General features: G+C 38.8%; 1 protein-coding gene across 1 annotated transcript in view; it reads right to left on the bottom strand.

Moving 5' to 3' along the window:
* jmy (junction mediating and regulatory protein, p53 cofactor) overlaps window positions 1–13,997 on the bottom strand; it is a 65,570-nt gene extending 51,573 nt beyond the window's left edge. The window contains exon 1 of the mRNA XM_088629597.1: window positions 12,446–13,997. Coding sequence (XP_088485723.1) covers window positions 12,446–13,357 — 912 coding nt within the window. The 5' untranslated portion in view covers window positions 13,358–13,997. The remainder of the gene's footprint in view (window positions 1–12,445) is intronic.
* Between the last annotated feature and the right edge of the window lie 4,116 nt (window positions 13,998–18,113).

Raw genomic sequence — 18,113 nt, forward strand, 5'->3', positions numbered from 1 at the left:
AAGGGAGGGCACCTCACTGCCACTCCTAGAGGAAGTAGTTATGCATGGATTTCCAGTCCCTCACCAGTAGCCTCCTCCCTCTTAATGAAGATCTCTGAAACACACTACATTATCCATTATGAGAAGAAAGGTATCCTCACCCTGAAGAGTGCAAGAATGTATTGGGGCTCATTCCCATCCCCCACCAAACGTGTTTTATAAACCTCCCTCCACGATTCTGGGATCTGAAGGCACAACAAGAAACTACGAACCAGTGCATCAACTTCCTCCTGACTCCTCAAAATAAATCCATTAGTCCCAACTTTAGTAGGGAACCATGTCTAAAGCTATACCAGCCGAGACCATCAATTTCTGCACTACAAATTATTGGATCAGTTTTATGCATTAACAATTCGATTAAGGCACACCTCCTATCTTGATCTTAATACATTTATGCAGCATTTTAGACTATGTACCTGGTCTATAGTACGTATGTAATATCTATTTTACAGCTTGTAAACATTTGCTTTAAGGGCAGTTATGGGTCTGATTGGTTGTGCTACTAATCAGTCTTCAACATCAAGCTCTCTCTCTGTTGTCTTATTTCGTTTTTTATTGTTTCACCAACGGCTTCACTGAAATGTATGAATGCAAAAAAAAAGGGTAAATATAAAAGTGCTTCACTGGTAAGATTTAGCTTACCATTTCCTAACTGAGTTTACCAGATGGGGATATACTAACTTACACCAAACTATTTCAGTTCGACTCGCATACCACAAACCATTGTTTGAAAAGGAAAAGAACAAAAATATCCATGAGGCAAGCAGAGCCCCTGGGGTATAGTAATTATGGAAACAGGGCCACAGCTTCCCTTACACCCACCATTAAATAATGGAAAATCCTGGTATTCCACCTCACTCTCTCCTGGTTGATATTTAGAGGAAGTTTAGTGAATAAGAGCGAATCTCAGAAAATGTGCAAATTTTACATCAAAGCGGAGTTAAATTAAAGCCTTGATGCTGTTGTTGCACAAAACTGCTGTTTAACAAGTCTTTTAAATTAAAATGAAATAATTTATGCTTTACAAAATATAATTGTTAGTTTTCTCTACATAAAAGGCTTATCAAAATGTTTTATTTTCAAAATGTGACATTTACTGCATGAGAGAGAACCTTTCATGTGCTTTTTTGGCAAATTCAAGGTGCAGTTCAGTTCAGTGTCAAGCTGTTGGTTGTGGGCTGAGACATATTCTGCTAATTGCAGCAGGAGAGATTCATATGTCTGCATAAAATAATGTATTACCAAGTCAAAAGAAAACAAGCTGCTATTTTGTTTACACTGCTGCTCCTCAACACTTTTTAACCTGGTGTGACTGGCTGTATGAATTGACTTCCTGCACTTTTTTCCCCCTCTATTACTTGATATCCCGCCAGCAAACAGGCTGTTTTGTACTATAATTGTTGTTTTTTCCACTCCTTCATCTTTAAAGTGGCAGATAGTGCTTGTGTCATATTTGGCAAGCTCATGAGCAACATAAGAAAGAACATTACAAATCTGTGTTCACAGTGGCTTGACCAGATTGTGTAAAATATATCTGCTTACACAACATTGTTGAACAAATCTTGATTTTGTAAGATCAAAACTTCTTAAACTAGAAGAAAAAAGGGGATTATTATACAACAACATCAATACCTACTGTAATTCAGATGATAACAGATAATCATTATATTCATTTTTTAGATTAAAACAACTTCCTGATACTGTAATTCTTACCATGGCACAGGTACGTTTTCTGGAGAAATCTGTAGAGAAAGAATTATGCTGCAGACAGTGGAGCTCTGCTCATGGTTTTGTGCATCTTAAAATTCATTTTGCTCTTTGTCCTCTCTAAGTGCAACAAAAACACTGCGTCTCCTCACCATTAAACAGGCTATGCAGAGCAGGTTGAACTGAATAAGGATTGTAGATCCTGTATTAATATGACATCCATCTTTAAGAAAATGCGTAATCATATATGAAAATGGACAGACGAAGTTGGTTGTCAGAAACATTGAAGAAAATCAGTCTGAAAGTAAAGAAATAACTTAATAATTTAACATATGCATGAACATTATTAAAAAAAAAACCTCAGCAGGTTATTAAGTGGTTATACAGTATCTTGAATAGTATCCTAAGAGATACAGTAGTTATATGATCAATATTCTATATATTATAAATATATAAATAAATAAAGCACTGTCTCAGAAAAACTGGACCATAATTTCTAACTAAACAATACTGAAAGTAATTCATCGTGGTCGTTATCAGAGCTTTAAGCTACCAGAAAAGTGACTAAACAGGCATGTCACTGTACTACATCAAGCAATTAAATAAAGAACTCTGACCTAAAATGAAAAGCATCTGAGCTGTGAGACTCAAAAAGCCAAAGCTCTAACAAAGACTCCTAACAACTTCAAAAAAACTCTTGATAAAAGCCTAAGCTGCAACAAGTCGTTCCTTATTTCACTTTGAAGTCCATTCAGTTAAAAAAAGAACAATGCAAAGAGCTTAAACTCCCAGGTTTTCAGGGCCAACAGGCAACATCATGTGCAATCTGACTACTGTCGCCACTAAGAGCAGGATGAAATGACAAACTAGGCCAGGGATGGAATGTACAGTATTCAACACACAGGCTCTGCTAGCAGTGCCGTAGGCATCTACAGGTAGAGGTTTGAATTGCAGTGCCCTGTTCATACTGAGGCTTTGCAGCAAATGTAACCAAAAACAAAAACACATTTTAATCCACTAAGTACTCCAGAATTCCACATTTTGGAAGTCAAGGAAATAGGTTTTAAAGCAATAGCTAGTACCACAGAAATAGAAACCGGTATAGAATAGTTTGAATGTGGACATTAAAATCTTAATTAAAAAAGGCAACATTTCATTTAATCCTTTGTACAATATTCCATTGTACAAGAAGGATTATAAGCTATAGCAGGTATAATCACTTTAATCCGGACTGATAAGTAATTTGTATTTAACAGGTATAAATAGGTATACATTTTAACTGAAGTTAGGTTTATAAGGCAACATACTGTATTTGCTAGATCAGGTAAATTTTGGGCAGCTGTTGATTAAATAATAATACAGTATTTTGTCAAATACAATTCAGACAAAGTTAAGGTGAAGCAGTGGTGTAGGATTTAAAATTAAAGGTTTAATGAAACCTAGGATTTTCACTAGCAGTCCCATGAATTCCAGGCCTATTGAGCTTTCTTTCTGTTGGGGTTCTCAGATGCTTTGTACCCACAGATCCAGTGACAACAGGAGGGCCAGAAGAGAAGTGTGCTGCTCCGTACTGACAGGACAGTGGGTGGAGGGGCTCAGCGCCACCGTACCGTGATAATAAGCTTTCGTGTGCAGCCGAAGCCTGCCCACAAAGGATCAGCTGCGAAAATATTTAAGCTGATGAATATGCCTTGAAAACAAAGACAAATCACAGCCTGAGAGCAGCTCGTGATTCTCCTTGCCCATGGTGTGTAAACCTCTCTACACTCTGTACACTAATCCACTCACTCTCCCCGCAGTCCACACCCTCTTCCATCCTGACCCTCCATTACACAGTTTTGCCAGAATTCCAGGCTCAGAAAGTACGTTTTAAGTTAATCACTTGAAAAATAAAAGCAGGAGACTACAGTGCAAAATGCATTTGGCATTGCACAGGTGTTTGTGAAACAAAACGCCTTCCAGCAGAGTGATTACAATGTTGAACCTAATAGTTCACAAAACTGTTTTAACATCCAACATATTAAGTGTCCATCAGAGGCCCCTGAGGGCTTCAGAAAAGTTTTAGTTGATAGTCTTCTACACAGAGAGAAAACCTAGAAAAGCATTAGCATTAGATTTTAATACTCAGTCACAAATCAGTTTATTCATCTCCCTAATCAAGAGAACAGGAGAATGTTTCCAAAAAGATTTTAAAGACAAGTAAACATATTTTTTAAATAAAGAGAGAACTAATTATAATAAAATTCTCTGTTGCTCGAAATAGAAAAAGCAAAATGAGTAAAAATACAGAGACTAAAGAGACAACTGTTCATGTCTTAATTTCCTTAAGAAGAACAGATAGCTTTTAGCTACGACAAAGATGATGCAGTCTTTGGGGAGTAAATGTAGACATTGGTACTGTACTTGTCAAAGAAGGTCAAAAATTCAGAACTATGACACTGAATGTAGTGCTGAATCATTTCACAAGCGTACTGTGAGATTGCAGTCCCTCTAATCTGCTGTATTGCTGTACTTTAATGTAGCCACCTCCTTTGCTGATCCTTCCAATTATCAAATGAATAATTAATGAACTGATAGTAGAAAATTGTAATGAAGCAGATTGAATGGGCTGCAAGTTGAGTAGTCCTGCTGTACAGCATTTTGTTATAGTGGTCTGGAGTCAAACAAGTACTACTATATATCAAAGTCTTGGGTATCCTAAAGCAACCAAGGAATAAACTGAGAAGGAAGTTATACACTTCAGCAATATACTGAATACAATATATTGAATATGTGTTAATTCAACAAATTACACAGTAAAAACAACTTCTCACTCAACAAGCACATATGGAAAAGATTCATGACCACACTTTAATTAAATACTCTTAAGCCAAATGGTCCATGACCAATCAATGTATTTGACAATTTTACAACTCCTAACACCACGTAGAATAAAGAGTCTGCACTCCAGGAGGCTCAGCAGGCCAGAGCCCATCCTGGTTTCTACAGTATTAAGCGGACTTAGAGAACATGACCTCTCACTGGATAGGGCTCTAGTCCAGTGTAGGACTCCCCTGAACAAAGTGGGTACCCCTGTAATCAGCTAGACAGGAGCAATTAGAAACTCAGGAATACAATGACAGTTGTACATCATTCCAGTGAGGTATCCACATTTCTGAGCACTACCCTACACCTCCTATTCCCATCAAGAACACATGCAATACAGTGCAATACTGTGTTTTTGAAGTAACATAAAAGTATCACAACAGAAATTGCCACTGAAGGTCATGTCCTGTTTGCAGAAGCCTCTAAAATACTTACCAGTTACAGTAGGCTCAGAAATTAATACTTAGAATCCTGACTAGATAGCCTGCAAGAGATAACAACACTAATGTTTTGGATTGATTTGAACATTCTTCTGCTTATGTTCACAGAGCTACATGGCAAGATTCCCCAATATTTAGCCAATACTCGAATTGGTTTGCCTATCTTCTACATAACCTTACTATAATTGAGCCATTGCTGTGTCTGTACTGTTTGTTTTGTCTACACGTTATGGATGACATGGCGTTTTGTTGCTATGACTCAAAGCTCTGTACCACCAACCCAGAAGAACTCAAACTCAGCCAGATCAGATTAAAAGGAACCCAAAAATTGCTTACTGAAAGGTTTTTTGTAATTATTACATTTTCTACATCTACTTTATTTTCTTGGCTTGGAATTTTCTTTAATTACATTTTGCGTAATGTGCTTTTCATGTACAGAAAGTGCACTCAGATAATTGCTTTTAAAGCTATCTGTGATGTAGTAAGAGGTGGCTCTACGAGGAAGTAGAGGCCCATGGTGTGGCCTTGACCCAAGATGGTCACCTGTTAATTGAGCAACACTGAATTAAGCACAGCTGGCCTGAATGAGTCTTGAGCCCTGGGAGGGAGTAGAATTATGTGGACGTGATGGAAATGAGCTGTCAGGATAGGCCCAGCATGGAATTTGCCACTCCTCTGAGTGGAATTATGAGGCTTGTAAGACCAGTTGTGAAGACAAGGATTTAGTCTGTGTCTAGGCTCCAGTGGAAGCAGAGAAAGTGAGGGTGCTGGTTCTGGTTCTGGTGCTGGTGCTCGATTGCACTAGCTAAGAGCCCTGCGTGACCCAGTGAGCTATCAAGGCTGTAAGAAGATACCTCAGTGGCTGTACTGAGGGGACATCAGCGGTTCAAGACAGCTGAGTTATGTGGTGTCTTGTGCCCAATGGTGAAGATATGCAGTGCTCAATAGAAACAAGGTTGGCAATGCTGGACCAGAGAGTAGGGGTCTACACAGCACAGACTAAGTACCAAACACTCCCTCTGGATTAAGAGCTACAGACCAATAGGTTGTCTCCAACTGAAAACAGGGAAAGACCAGCCAATGAAATGTAAAATATTACTTTCTCATTTTGGGAAAATCCTAAATGAATTTTAAAATGAACGTCCTCAGGAGATATTCATTAATTCATTCTAAACATCAAAACCTGGGTGCAGTCAGGTTCACTTCACGTTCACTTTAGTCTATCCCTCACAGTAAAAAAAAAAACAGCTACTTCAAAGTTCTAAAGTACTGGCCATCTGCCCTCATCTCTTCTCTTACAAGACTGTTCTGAGTCCCATTTGCAACAGTTTAGATACTGTGAGCATTTTTCAATACTGTCTGTACAAGCTGGCACAGTTTCTTTAAACCCATTAAATAGGAAAAAAAAAGAACCGTGTACAGCAGTTCAAAGCTGATTTACTTTGTAAAACAGATTAATGCTGCTATCTGGACTGGTATATCCAAACGAAAACCATTAGCATGCAAAAATTACAAAAGTAAAATGGGATATGTCTGGAAATGCAAAAAACATAAATTGAATCTGAAGCCTTTGACAAATGGCTTTGCAGGTCTTCAGCTGTTTTTTCATATGTAGTATAAAATGATCCTGCATATGCAAAAAAAAAGTCTCTGTTCATTATGTTTATACTGTATATATATTTAAAAATTCTTCTGTATTAATTTTGGAGTCAGGGTGGAATATATTCTCTGGGTAATTTATAGAATTTCTACATCCTTACAATAGGGGACAGTAACTGAGCAATGTAACAGACTCACTTGCCAGCAAAGCCAAATACCGTTTGTTTTGTTTGCTGAAGGAAACTGGTGCAGAGCAGCATGACTGAAGAAATCACAACAAGGAAGTTCAGCCTTTCCTGAAAGCACACAGAGCTAAAGCAGGTTCAGCAGAGTCTGTGGAAACCGGTTACTTTCTAAAAAAAAAAAAAAATAATAATGGCTCCGTGTAGCTGATGAAGTCATCTGGATAGAATTGTGAGTGCAGTCCAAAAGGGTGCAGAGGCGGCTTAAGAAAGAAATTACAGGTTGAAAAATTGTCAGCTTGAAATACCGACAGTGGTGATTTTGTTTGCCGGTTTGTCTCAGACTTAAACACCGCCAAGCTCAAAACCGGGAGAACCGACATGACCGTAGCTAGTTTTCAATTATCAGAATCAAAAACTGCAATATGAAAAGTGACTAGAATAGAGATGATATTTGAATTTGGCAATGTTTTTTTCCTAAGCACAAAACCAGCCACAAGAAACAACTTACAAGCATTATTTTCTCAAATGTATTGGCACAGTCTATGTTTTACTAATGTAGTTTATAATTTTCATACACTAAAACTCAGTATCAAACTTGGGATGAAAAGTAATTCCCAGTACCATGAAATGTGTCTTATAGTGTGTCATATATTACATTATAAGGTAGGCCTGCTGCTCTACAGATTAATGAAGCCAAAGTGCACACAGTACTTTGACATACATTAAAGTTAGAGAAAACATTCATCCATCCCTTCATTATCAAAAAGATGCTTATTTCACATTGATCTACAGCAACCCAGAGCCTATCTGGAAGCATAGGAAACAAGGAGGGTCTACACTCCAAAAGGGATGGTTAAATACTCAGTAAAATTACAATTCTGTATTATACTGTAGATGCAGGAAGAAATTAATGCTGTGTGTGCAATGATCAGATCTTAATAAGAGCAAATTAGGAATCATGGCAAGGAAAAACTACCTTAAAACACAAGGCTGTTCATCTTTTGCCAAGTCGTTAAATTCTTTCAGGGACCAGTTAGATGTTGTGATCACAGAACTGATCTAAATTAGGCTAGGCAACCTCTAGGCCTTTCTTAAAGGAGTCATCAAAAAAATTATCCAGTCATCAAAAATGTGCTGTGTGTGTAAGAACAGCTGTTCATGCCAATATAAAATGGCTACAGTGCACAGCCATTTTTCTTAGTGCATTAGATCAATAGAGCTGATGTTTATTTTTGAGAATCTTCCATCAGTCGAAAGATGGTAAAGGATTGAATGTAAGAATGTCAGGATTGAAGCTGTACGTTTTGTTTTTAAACCAGGGTAAACATCAGGATAACAATGAATTTTTAATGGTTCTCACTTGTCTTACAAACAAAACAAAATGGTGTTCTGCATATTCTAAACTTGCACATGAATAGCAAAAATTAAAAAGCTCACTGTCTCTCTTACTGTGCCTCAAAAAAGCAGCACCATTGACCAAACCAGAAAACATGGGCATCCTGAACACAGAATGACTGCTGCTAGAAGATTTTGCAAGTCAATGACCTAATCCAAAGTAAATAAAATGCAATTAGTCTCTGCTACCACATTGTTGGGTCCTTTAAAACTAAATGAAAAGCCTACTTTTATCTTCAGGTAAATACTGATACTGCTAAAAGAAAAAAGAAATGTTAAATTAAATGCATAACTGATTACTACAGCAAATTTAACCTTTTATTTTTACTTTACTGTTTTACAAAACCACACACAAAGCAGGATAAACTGCAGCTTGTCATTTCTAATGTCATTGCTGTCTCTGCTACCCCAGACAGATACTTCTTTATAGCAGTGTCAGTGTTCAAATACAAATATCTATTTAACGCCATTTGCACACAATGGTACTGTCATGTGATATTCTGAGGCACTGATCCATTTAGAAAAGTCTGTAGCCAACTGACAGTGCTGGGGCACCTGTTTGATTCCTCGTTGGTTCTGGTCTCAGTTGTCCTCCTTCTGTCACAGTTTCTCCTTTATCTGCTTTGTTTAGCATCAACAGCTGCTTTCCCCCTTGTTCCTCCACAGTGATATCACATTCCAATAAGCAATTTCAGCACTTCATTTTAGCCCATCAGACTTCAGCCATGCTTAGAATGTTTCTGACTTAGAATACGTATTTGGAGTTGCCACTGCAGGGGGAAAACTGCAATACTGTAATGGTCTCCAACCCTGGTCCTGAAGAACCCCAATCCAGTTAGCCATGCAGGACACCTTGATAGGCAGGGCCAGTAAGTTACTGATGAATCATTAATCCGTGTAAGAGAACTCTGATCCTTGAGTGCTCAACTGTACCCAGACTTTAATCCTGTATTATCTCTAGACTACTTTAATTGAATAAATCACCTGTTTAACAGATCACAATGGAATTCTTCCAGATCTATAGAAATTGCTGATATTGGTGGCCTACTAAATGACAAAGCCAGTTGGGGTGGGACACTCCAAGACCACAATCCCTTTCTTACAGTATTCCAGTTTCCCCTGCAGTGGCAACTCCAAATCCTGATTCATAGTCAAACAGGTCTAAGCATGGCTGCATCAGCCATGATACATTCTTACATTCTGATCACTGTTCATGATTTTCCCACACTACCATGAACATTCCCAGCACAATCATGTAATTAAGTTGTGGGCCTGAAGTTAATACAGTAGTTGTACGCAACATTCCTTTTAGCAAAACACATATTCTAAATACCTTTGAGATGTCAAAAATGTGGATTTGTTGTATTTTTGACACTATTGATTTGTCTTTTTATAATAGGGTGCAACATTGACATTGTGGGTCTTTGTATGCCAGAACATTACAATTTTAACCGGAGTACATTATGCTTAATGTTCCACATTTGTAGTGTTTATTTTGACATGAGATGCACATTTAAATATGCCTTCTGCCAATTCTGTTTCCAAGGCTAACATATTAAAAATGCCACTAATTATAAAACAAGGCAAGCTGATATTTTTCGCTTACTGTTGTTAAGTATTTGGCCTCGTCAACCTGCACATTTAACCTGTATTTCAGTCATTGTCTGCATTGTTTCCCAATTGAACATGAAGAGGACGCACATGTACTGTATTGATGCCTGCGTTGGAATGAGGCATTCCAACGATATTATGTCCTGTTGAAATAAGTTTTATGAAATATCCAGTCACAACAAGGATATTTAAGGACCATAAAGATAAGCAAACAAGAGCCATCTGACCCATGTAACCTGTTTGGTTGCTAGTAGCTAATTGATCCAGTGATCTGTCCTACTGTTTCCTGAAAGAAGCGATTTCCTGAAAGAACCACTAATGATTACAGTACTAGGCATTTAATGTTTGACATAACTCTGCTGTTCCGCACCAACTGTTTTACAGTTTAAGAACAAGAAACGTCAGCCTCTTACAATTAAAATTTTACAACATCTATAATTTAGCATTAGTTATGGAAGAAAATGAGATGTATCGCTCTGAATCCAACAAAGTAATTTTTATGCCTGGAATTACATAAAATGACCAGTATTGCTCAGGATAACAATCCTCAGTTCTTGTGTTTGTCACTATTTAGAATTAATATTAAGGTTTACAATATGTGAGGAATTAAACACACATTTAAATTTGTAATCTGATCCAGAATCCATCTGCAGAGCAGAATGAAGTTGCTACTTATCAAAATTCCAAACAGCTGTTTTACAAAGCAGATGATATGTATTTTTTAAGACATCGGTTTACCATTCACTCTGCTCAGCGTGTGATCTCAGAAAATTCCTGCTTGGACTCCTACAATCAGACAATAAGGATTCGCTTTGCTTTTTCTTCCTACAGTATCTGTCTCATTACCACGTGGGCTACTCGGTCCACAAGTCGAGAACGAAATTCTGAAGCAAACAGATGTGTTTTTAATACTCTGTTGGCTCGACACAAAGTCTGCACCCCCTCCCAAAAAAAGTACAACCTACTGTATAAAGCTCTGGGGACTTACAGTTTCACCGTCAGGGAATCTGCACTGAATCATGAAACTGCAGAGGAAATGTCAGCTGTGACGGAGCCGGCTGTTCGGTACATCACGTGGCTGCTCATTAAAATAAACCCCATCTAATTTCACATGCAATTCAAGCAGAGTGGTGAAGTATAAACACAATGTGCACCGGTCTTGTCTCCCAGCCTCTTTTGCTGCAGGGCACAGTACAAGGCTCTGCATCGGAGGAAGTGGTTTCTGCACCTCAGATCGTGTTTCTCACATGTACTGCATAGCAACAGATGGCCGCTTAGGCGATTTTTGAAACAAAGGAACAGAGAGGTCCATGTGCTGAATGTTTGGCTCAACATCACCCCTCCTCCGTCTAGTCAGGATTGTGAATTATCAGCACAGGGGGTAGAGTGGAAGAGTTCGCTGCAGGGCTGAGGCAGCAGTATCACAGCCAAGGATGGTTAATTTGGCTATATGAACGGCAGGCACTGAGACTTAAAACAGTCACGACTCCTCGCTGCATGAAACAGGTTGCTTTAATCTGTTTTATGGCTTCCATCTGTCTTGGATTTAACATTTCTGCGTGCTTCTTGTGGCTTTTTCGTTCAGCGTACCTGTATGCAAGAAAATAAAACTATCCAGCGCCTTGCAGCGAAAATGCGAGGCACTTAAAAAAAACAAGGAGGAATCCGCATATAGCCAATAAAAAGGTTTAGACATAGTCTAGGAGCGAATAAGAAAAGTGTAGGTTGCTCAGACGGAAGTTAAGTGTCTTTCAATGCCTTGACAAACATTTAGTATCAGAAAGGTCGGGAAAATGCAGGATCATAACATTTAATTGGAAAAATATACATCGATTCACTGAATAGTGTGTGTAGCCAATCATGCCCTGATTGGTAATGCAGTCCAGAAAGCTGCGTAACAGTTTGATGAGTCATTATTACAACTCGGCGAACTTGATGCCCTGCCTTCTTGTCACATTAAGGAGAAATGTTTTTTTTTCCTTTCAAACACATTCTTTCAACATAATTCTGATTATTATTTGTAAAATAATGATTTTATGACCATAATAATAATTCTATAAATAGCAAATGAGTTAACAATATTTAACAACAATTACGTAAGATGTATTTTCTGGTGCTTCTGCGGTTTAGATTTAAGAACCTTGCTTGCTGTATTTGCCCATGCTAAAACATTCAAAACTTTTTTTTTCCCAAATCATTCTCTTCATGTATCTTCTTCGACATACTTAACTGCCACTTCTACCTTTTTTGCATGTCAAAATGGAAACTGGCAATCCGGAAACCCCCAGAAAAGCTACTGGATAAGCACCTGTCCCTTCAGTAAGGTACCGAATGATACACAAAACCTGGGTGACTGCAGAGGTGTGATATTTTTAATATCTACTGTACGCCGACATCCTAAATGTATTAAAGGAAAATGTATACAGACGGATTCACACAGATCAACCTCTGCTTTCTCAGTTTAAAACCACCTAAGCGCCTCTTACACCACTGTAGTAACGTGTCCCTCGATAGGAAGGGCACTAACTGCGAAGTCTCCTTCTGCAAAGATAGTGATGACAGCGTGCGCTGCGCGCAAGTGGCTGGCTTTGCCTCTGCTCTTACCTCATGGAGATGCTTCCTGGCTCTGTTCAGCACCTCCTCGTATCCTTTCTGCCGCAGTTCGCTGAGGCTCTCGTAGTACTCTTCGGGGTCGTCGCTCTCGGTGAACAGCACTCGGGAGAGGATCTTCCAGCCGCAGGTGTCCAGTGCGTGTCCCAAGTAGACCTGCAGCTGGTAACACAGGGCGTCCATCTCCTTCTGCGTTACCTCCGGGGGTCCGAATAACACTGTCCACATTCCGGAGGGCTCCTCTGGAAAAAGGGGCAAGCAGGGCTCCAGGTCTGAATTGACAGAGCACAGCTGAAGATGCACTGCCCTTAGGTCCTGGAAGGAGAACAGTCCTGCCCAGCTGCAGTCCTCTCTCACGCCGCCCTCCAGCTCCTCCGTGTCTGCAGCTTCGCCCTCCGGAGTCCGAGACTCATCCTTGGTACCTGTAGGGTCAAGGACCTCGATGTCCATCACTGTCGCCGGACTTTTGCCCCGCACTGCTGCGAGTTTAACGCCAGCTTTCACCGGACTTGGACCATCCGCTGATTTCTTCCGCATAGGGCATTTTGGGATACTTTCTCCTTTAACTGGACTACTTCTGACCTTGGGCACACTGCCCCCGCCTTCTGCCCTTTCTTTGACCGGACTCCTTGAGGTTTTGAGTTTGTCCTCTTCGGTCACTCCTACCGCAGCGGATGTCAGACCCTCGCCAGCCTTCAAGGCGGCCATCCCAGCTGCAGCGAAGGAGGGATCCCTGACTGCGCTCCGTCTCTGGACTGTCCTGTTGTGACAAGTGATGGCGAACTTGCCTTCGATTTCGTTCCACGCCACAATAAACACAAACTTGTGCTTTTCCTTCTCCTCGAAAACATTGGGTCTCACGGCCACCCATCCCGACTCCAAAGTGTCTTCCATTGTGAAGGACATGGTCTGCAGAGGTCTAATCTCCTTTACTCCACCTTCCCCGCCGATCAAAACGGAAAGAAGTTCCAAAGAATTGCGTGTAATATATACAGCCGTGTGTTTTCTAACACTAAGATCCCAGTCCCAAACCACAGTGCCTCATCGGGGATCACACAATCTCCAGAAAAACAGCCATCTTTCTCTAGCCGCAAAGAAAATGATCTTTTAAACTGGTCCTGTAGTTGCCATCCCCTCTACACCTGCTTCCCCGCTCACCTGAAACCCGATCGCAAAAGAGCCCTTTTTTGTTCTCATGAAGCTCCTCAGACAATGCGGACGGTTCCCATCGTCACGTGTGAGTCTCTGTTTACAATCAGACACCGCCAGCGGAGACCGAGAGCGCTGCTGTCAAAATGTTTCGCGTGTTTTTTTTTTCCTGCTTAGTCGCAGTCTCTTTTTTCCACCCTCTTCTATCCCCCAACTCGTCACTTCCAACTCCGGAACCCGCAAGCCCTCCGCCAAGGCCTAGCTGTCAGCCGAGTGACCCATAACTGTCCAGATTCTTTCCCAAAAGCTCATCCGACAATCTCTCGGTCTGTCGGCCGCCTGTCCTGCTCCTCATTTCTCCATTACAATGTTTCCATCTGACGGACCGCTGCTGACGTAGCCATCTGCACGTGGGGCACGCAGTGAACGGGGTGACGCAACCCGGTGATCGCAGTTGCCATGAGGCTGAAGCGTCAAACTTGAGAGAACAAAACAATGGACGTGCTTTGTTGGGATTTGATATACGGAGGTTATTTTTTTTATCCCTAAGAGCTTTCTAAATTCGGAATTCTTCATAAATGGGCATAAAAGAACTAATAAGACTAGTTTCAAATAATTGCTTGGGGATTGGGGGCATGTAGTTTTAGGAAGAATTTTTGGCTTTTTTACAGTAAGTCTGTTGTCACAGTGATAGCTGGCATTTCCTGGGAAAGATGTATCTATCCTAACCTCTCACGTGAAAAACGGAACCCCTTTTCCTGAATTCATTTAAACTTATTATGTTACTTAGGACTTATTTAACCGCAGTCCTCAACTGCACCATATACATAATTCAAATCTAATGAGTGCTAATTATTATAGAGCGCTGTTAATTTCACCGATATCCCCAAATCAGTTAAAAAATACAACTTTTACAATATAAATGTCTAAAAACTGTTAGTCTGAGAGGGACATGGGCACTATTTTAACAAACGTGCACTCGGGACTCAACGTACTTTGCAATGCAAAGTAGTGTATCATTCACAACAAACCTACTTATTTGCATTTTGCAATCTGAAGATAAAATGTACGTTTAGTAACACCCCTTGAAGTAATTAATGGAAACATGTCTCTTATCAGTAAAACGGGTTAAACAAACATAAGCGAAAATTAGTTGTTGAAAATTATATTATTCACATTCGTTGCAATTATTATAACGATACAAGTACGACGTTTCAAATAAAAAAAAATCCCCTAAAACGATCTGACATCATACAGCCTACTGTGTTTTCATAGACGATCCAGCTTTTATTTCTTATTGGAACTGGTTGATGAAATTCTGAAATGTGTACATTCGAAGAATAAATACTTGGACGAGACACAGAACCCATAACTACTTTATTATATTTCTGTGGTATGCTGTTTTAAAACAATTAATTTCATTTCTAAAAGAATAAGGCCTGAACGTAATCATACAGTATATTCTGCAGTATCTTTTATATCAGTAGTCATTTAATCTGGTAAACGGACTTCAAACATTCACGGTATGGAACATTTCATTCTCGCTACTTGGGAACTTCAGACTTCCAGTAGGTTATGAAGCCAAAGGGCATTAGCTAATTAATTTACACTACTGTTCGTTTAATCCTCTTATCTAAAAAAATAGCACTAGGGGAGTGATTAAAAAAAACAGAAATACAACTAAACAAGCTAGAGGTATTCCCTGGGAAGAAGCACAGAATAAACTGAGCAGCTGTACTAAATGAGTAAAGAGGGCGAGTTAAAACTGTATTATATTACAAAACAGGGAGATTTCTGGCATTAAGGACACCGGCTGTGATACGAGGTCTCCAGACAAAAGGTGAGGGTCATTTTAAGCCCATCTTATCTCAGATAAGGGGCTTAAGCTTTTATACAGTATGTCAATATTTTGCCAAAAAGCATTTTTATATTTAAGTGTACTTTCCACCTCATTTCAACTCTGAAATGAAAATCCTACAATATACAGTACCAGATACCACAATATTTTTTTTTTTACAGCTGTCTCAGTGATAATGACAGAACCTCTTAATGTGAATGTTGCGGAAAATTATATTGGGGAAAAGAAACATTGCGAACATTAAATAAATATATTATGACTACTACCTATATGTAAAATTATAAATAAATGTTGTTTTAGAATAAAAATTGGTTCCAAGTTATATTTTCTTTGACTTAATTACTAAAAGAAGCATTCAGTAATTTTATGAGCTTAAATGCAACCAATGACCCTTATCAGAAAAAACAGCCTGAAAAAGTGTAGATGAATAGTACAACCAAAATATAGTTTTTTATTATTTGTGACTCATTTGATGTTTGTTAGAATTAGAGCACTCAACCTTAGGATCTTCTTAGTTGTGTGCTGTGAGGATCTTCTTACTAATGTGCACTGAGGGTGTTGACATTAACAGCTTTAGCCAGGATCAAGCATGATTATGACTAATATTAAGGTCAACAAATCTGAATATCTGGAAAGCATCAGTTAAAAATACTGTAAATATTGTTATTTATAAGATTTGTTTTAACTAACACAGACTCCCAAGTTAATATGGAATGGTGAGAAGAAGGTGGCATTTTGGGTTTCTTTGCTATGGGTCTGGGAAAAAGAAGGTTGTTGTGTTTTAGTTGTGTATTACACATTGGCTGTTCGACCTGAGAATAAGATGATAAAAGGGATGTTGCATAAATAAAAATGCATATCTTCATCCTGTCTTTCATGGCTTACAAAACAGAATTCATTAATAATGTATGTAAGGGATGTGAAAAAGCTTTGATGTGTGGCTTCTGACTGCTTTTATACTAGCAGTTTACAACTTCTGCAAACTAAATGCTTTTCCTGTTCTGCTAGTTAGCTCATTTTTTGTTGTAATACCCACAATCCCATATACGATGTTTTCTTTATAATTATTTATATGCAAACAGTGTTCATCTTCTTTGTCTCTGTATTTCAGCTGCAGTATACAGGTATATTAATCATCAATTTGTTACAAATAAGCCTCTAAACCAGAGGAAAACCACAGCTGTCTGAAGTCAATCTGAGAATAATTGGGCACAAACCTGCACTTTGAACACATGACTGCTCTCCCCATTCAGGACTGGACACCCAGTCTATCACAGGACCACAGAGAAAAGGGACAATTTACGATAACCGTTCAATCCTCTAGCATGACTTTCGATTGTTGGAGAAAACAAGACATAAACAATTACATGTGGTAAAAAAATATAGAGGCCACAAATGGTCATCTTTCTACTTTTCTGTATTGTTTACTAAAGGAAGGATCGCCTTGTCAGAGAGCTAGACATTTTCATTTTAAAATGCGGTTTGACGGATGTTGTTAATTTACCAGGAAACGTACATTCACAGAGAAACCATTGGTTGCAACGTTATCCATACATGTATGATAAATAATGTAGTTACCTCTGCAGTTTCTGTAGTGGTCAAAATCCAAGGTGATCCAGCTGAAATACATTACAAGCCAGGAAGACTCGCTCAATAAGAAATAATGAAACTATGTTTTCTTAAACGAGGATGCAAAGTAGAAAGGTGTTTGGTAATGAGTTGAGGACAACACAGCTATACTGGTTCTATTGTTGGTATCAGGCTTGTTTTTATCTCTTACAGTATGTCAAACTCACTGCAGGAAGTTTAGGTCAGGACGTCTGGTGAATCCAGCACATCTGTTACAAAGGTGGTTGTTTTTGTTGTTAAATTAAGTAATTTAAGAGGTTCTGGACTGAATAATCTGAATCTTGACCCAGCACTTTTGGAGATTAGATATTCAATAGAGCTTCTCATATTCTCTGGAGCTACTCCTAACAAGATTCATTATGGAGAGGGTGTCCAACAGAAGATGTAAGTGTGACAAATTCACATAATAATGTCATCAGTGGTCTTTTAACCAAGTTATTTTCCTGTAAGGCAATAATTGTTTGTTGTGTCTTTCTTTATGAGTTGTATTTCTGTAAAATCAACCAAGTGACCTCTCAGTTTTGAATGCCAGTCAATTATTGCACAAACTACAGACATTTCTGAGGAAGAAAACCTGTATAACCTGGGAGGGTCTGTGTCTTCTACAATAAAGGAGTTTAGCATATTAAAAATATATACTGTTAAAATATATACATGTATCTCTGTTCAATGTTAATATTACTAAAGTAGCAGAGTGACACTTCATGGATTTGTTTGGTGGGCAATCAGGCGTCAAGATGGACATAATACCTATGCAAATTATTTGATCTCCTCTCCATTCATTGAATGATTGTCCCTCAGTATAACAGAATTTGTCTCCGTTGTCTACATTTCTCAGGGGTAGTCAGAATGCTATTTGAGAACAATTACACGCTATGTCCACTGGGGGGACACATTAGCTGTGAAAAGTAATATATATCGAATGCATTGAAACGGTATTGAGAAATGCGTAAAACGCTTACAGATGTTGTATAAACAAAAAATTGAACTACCTGGTTGACAACATTATACCATTATACCAATTAA

The sequence above is a fragment of the Lepisosteus platostomus genome, chromosome 4 (genome assembly GCF_059453375.1).
Source record: "Lepisosteus platostomus isolate fLepPlt1 chromosome 4, fLepPlt1.hap1, whole genome shotgun sequence".
NCBI lineage: Eukaryota > Metazoa > Chordata > Actinopteri > Semionotiformes > Lepisosteidae > Lepisosteus > Lepisosteus platostomus.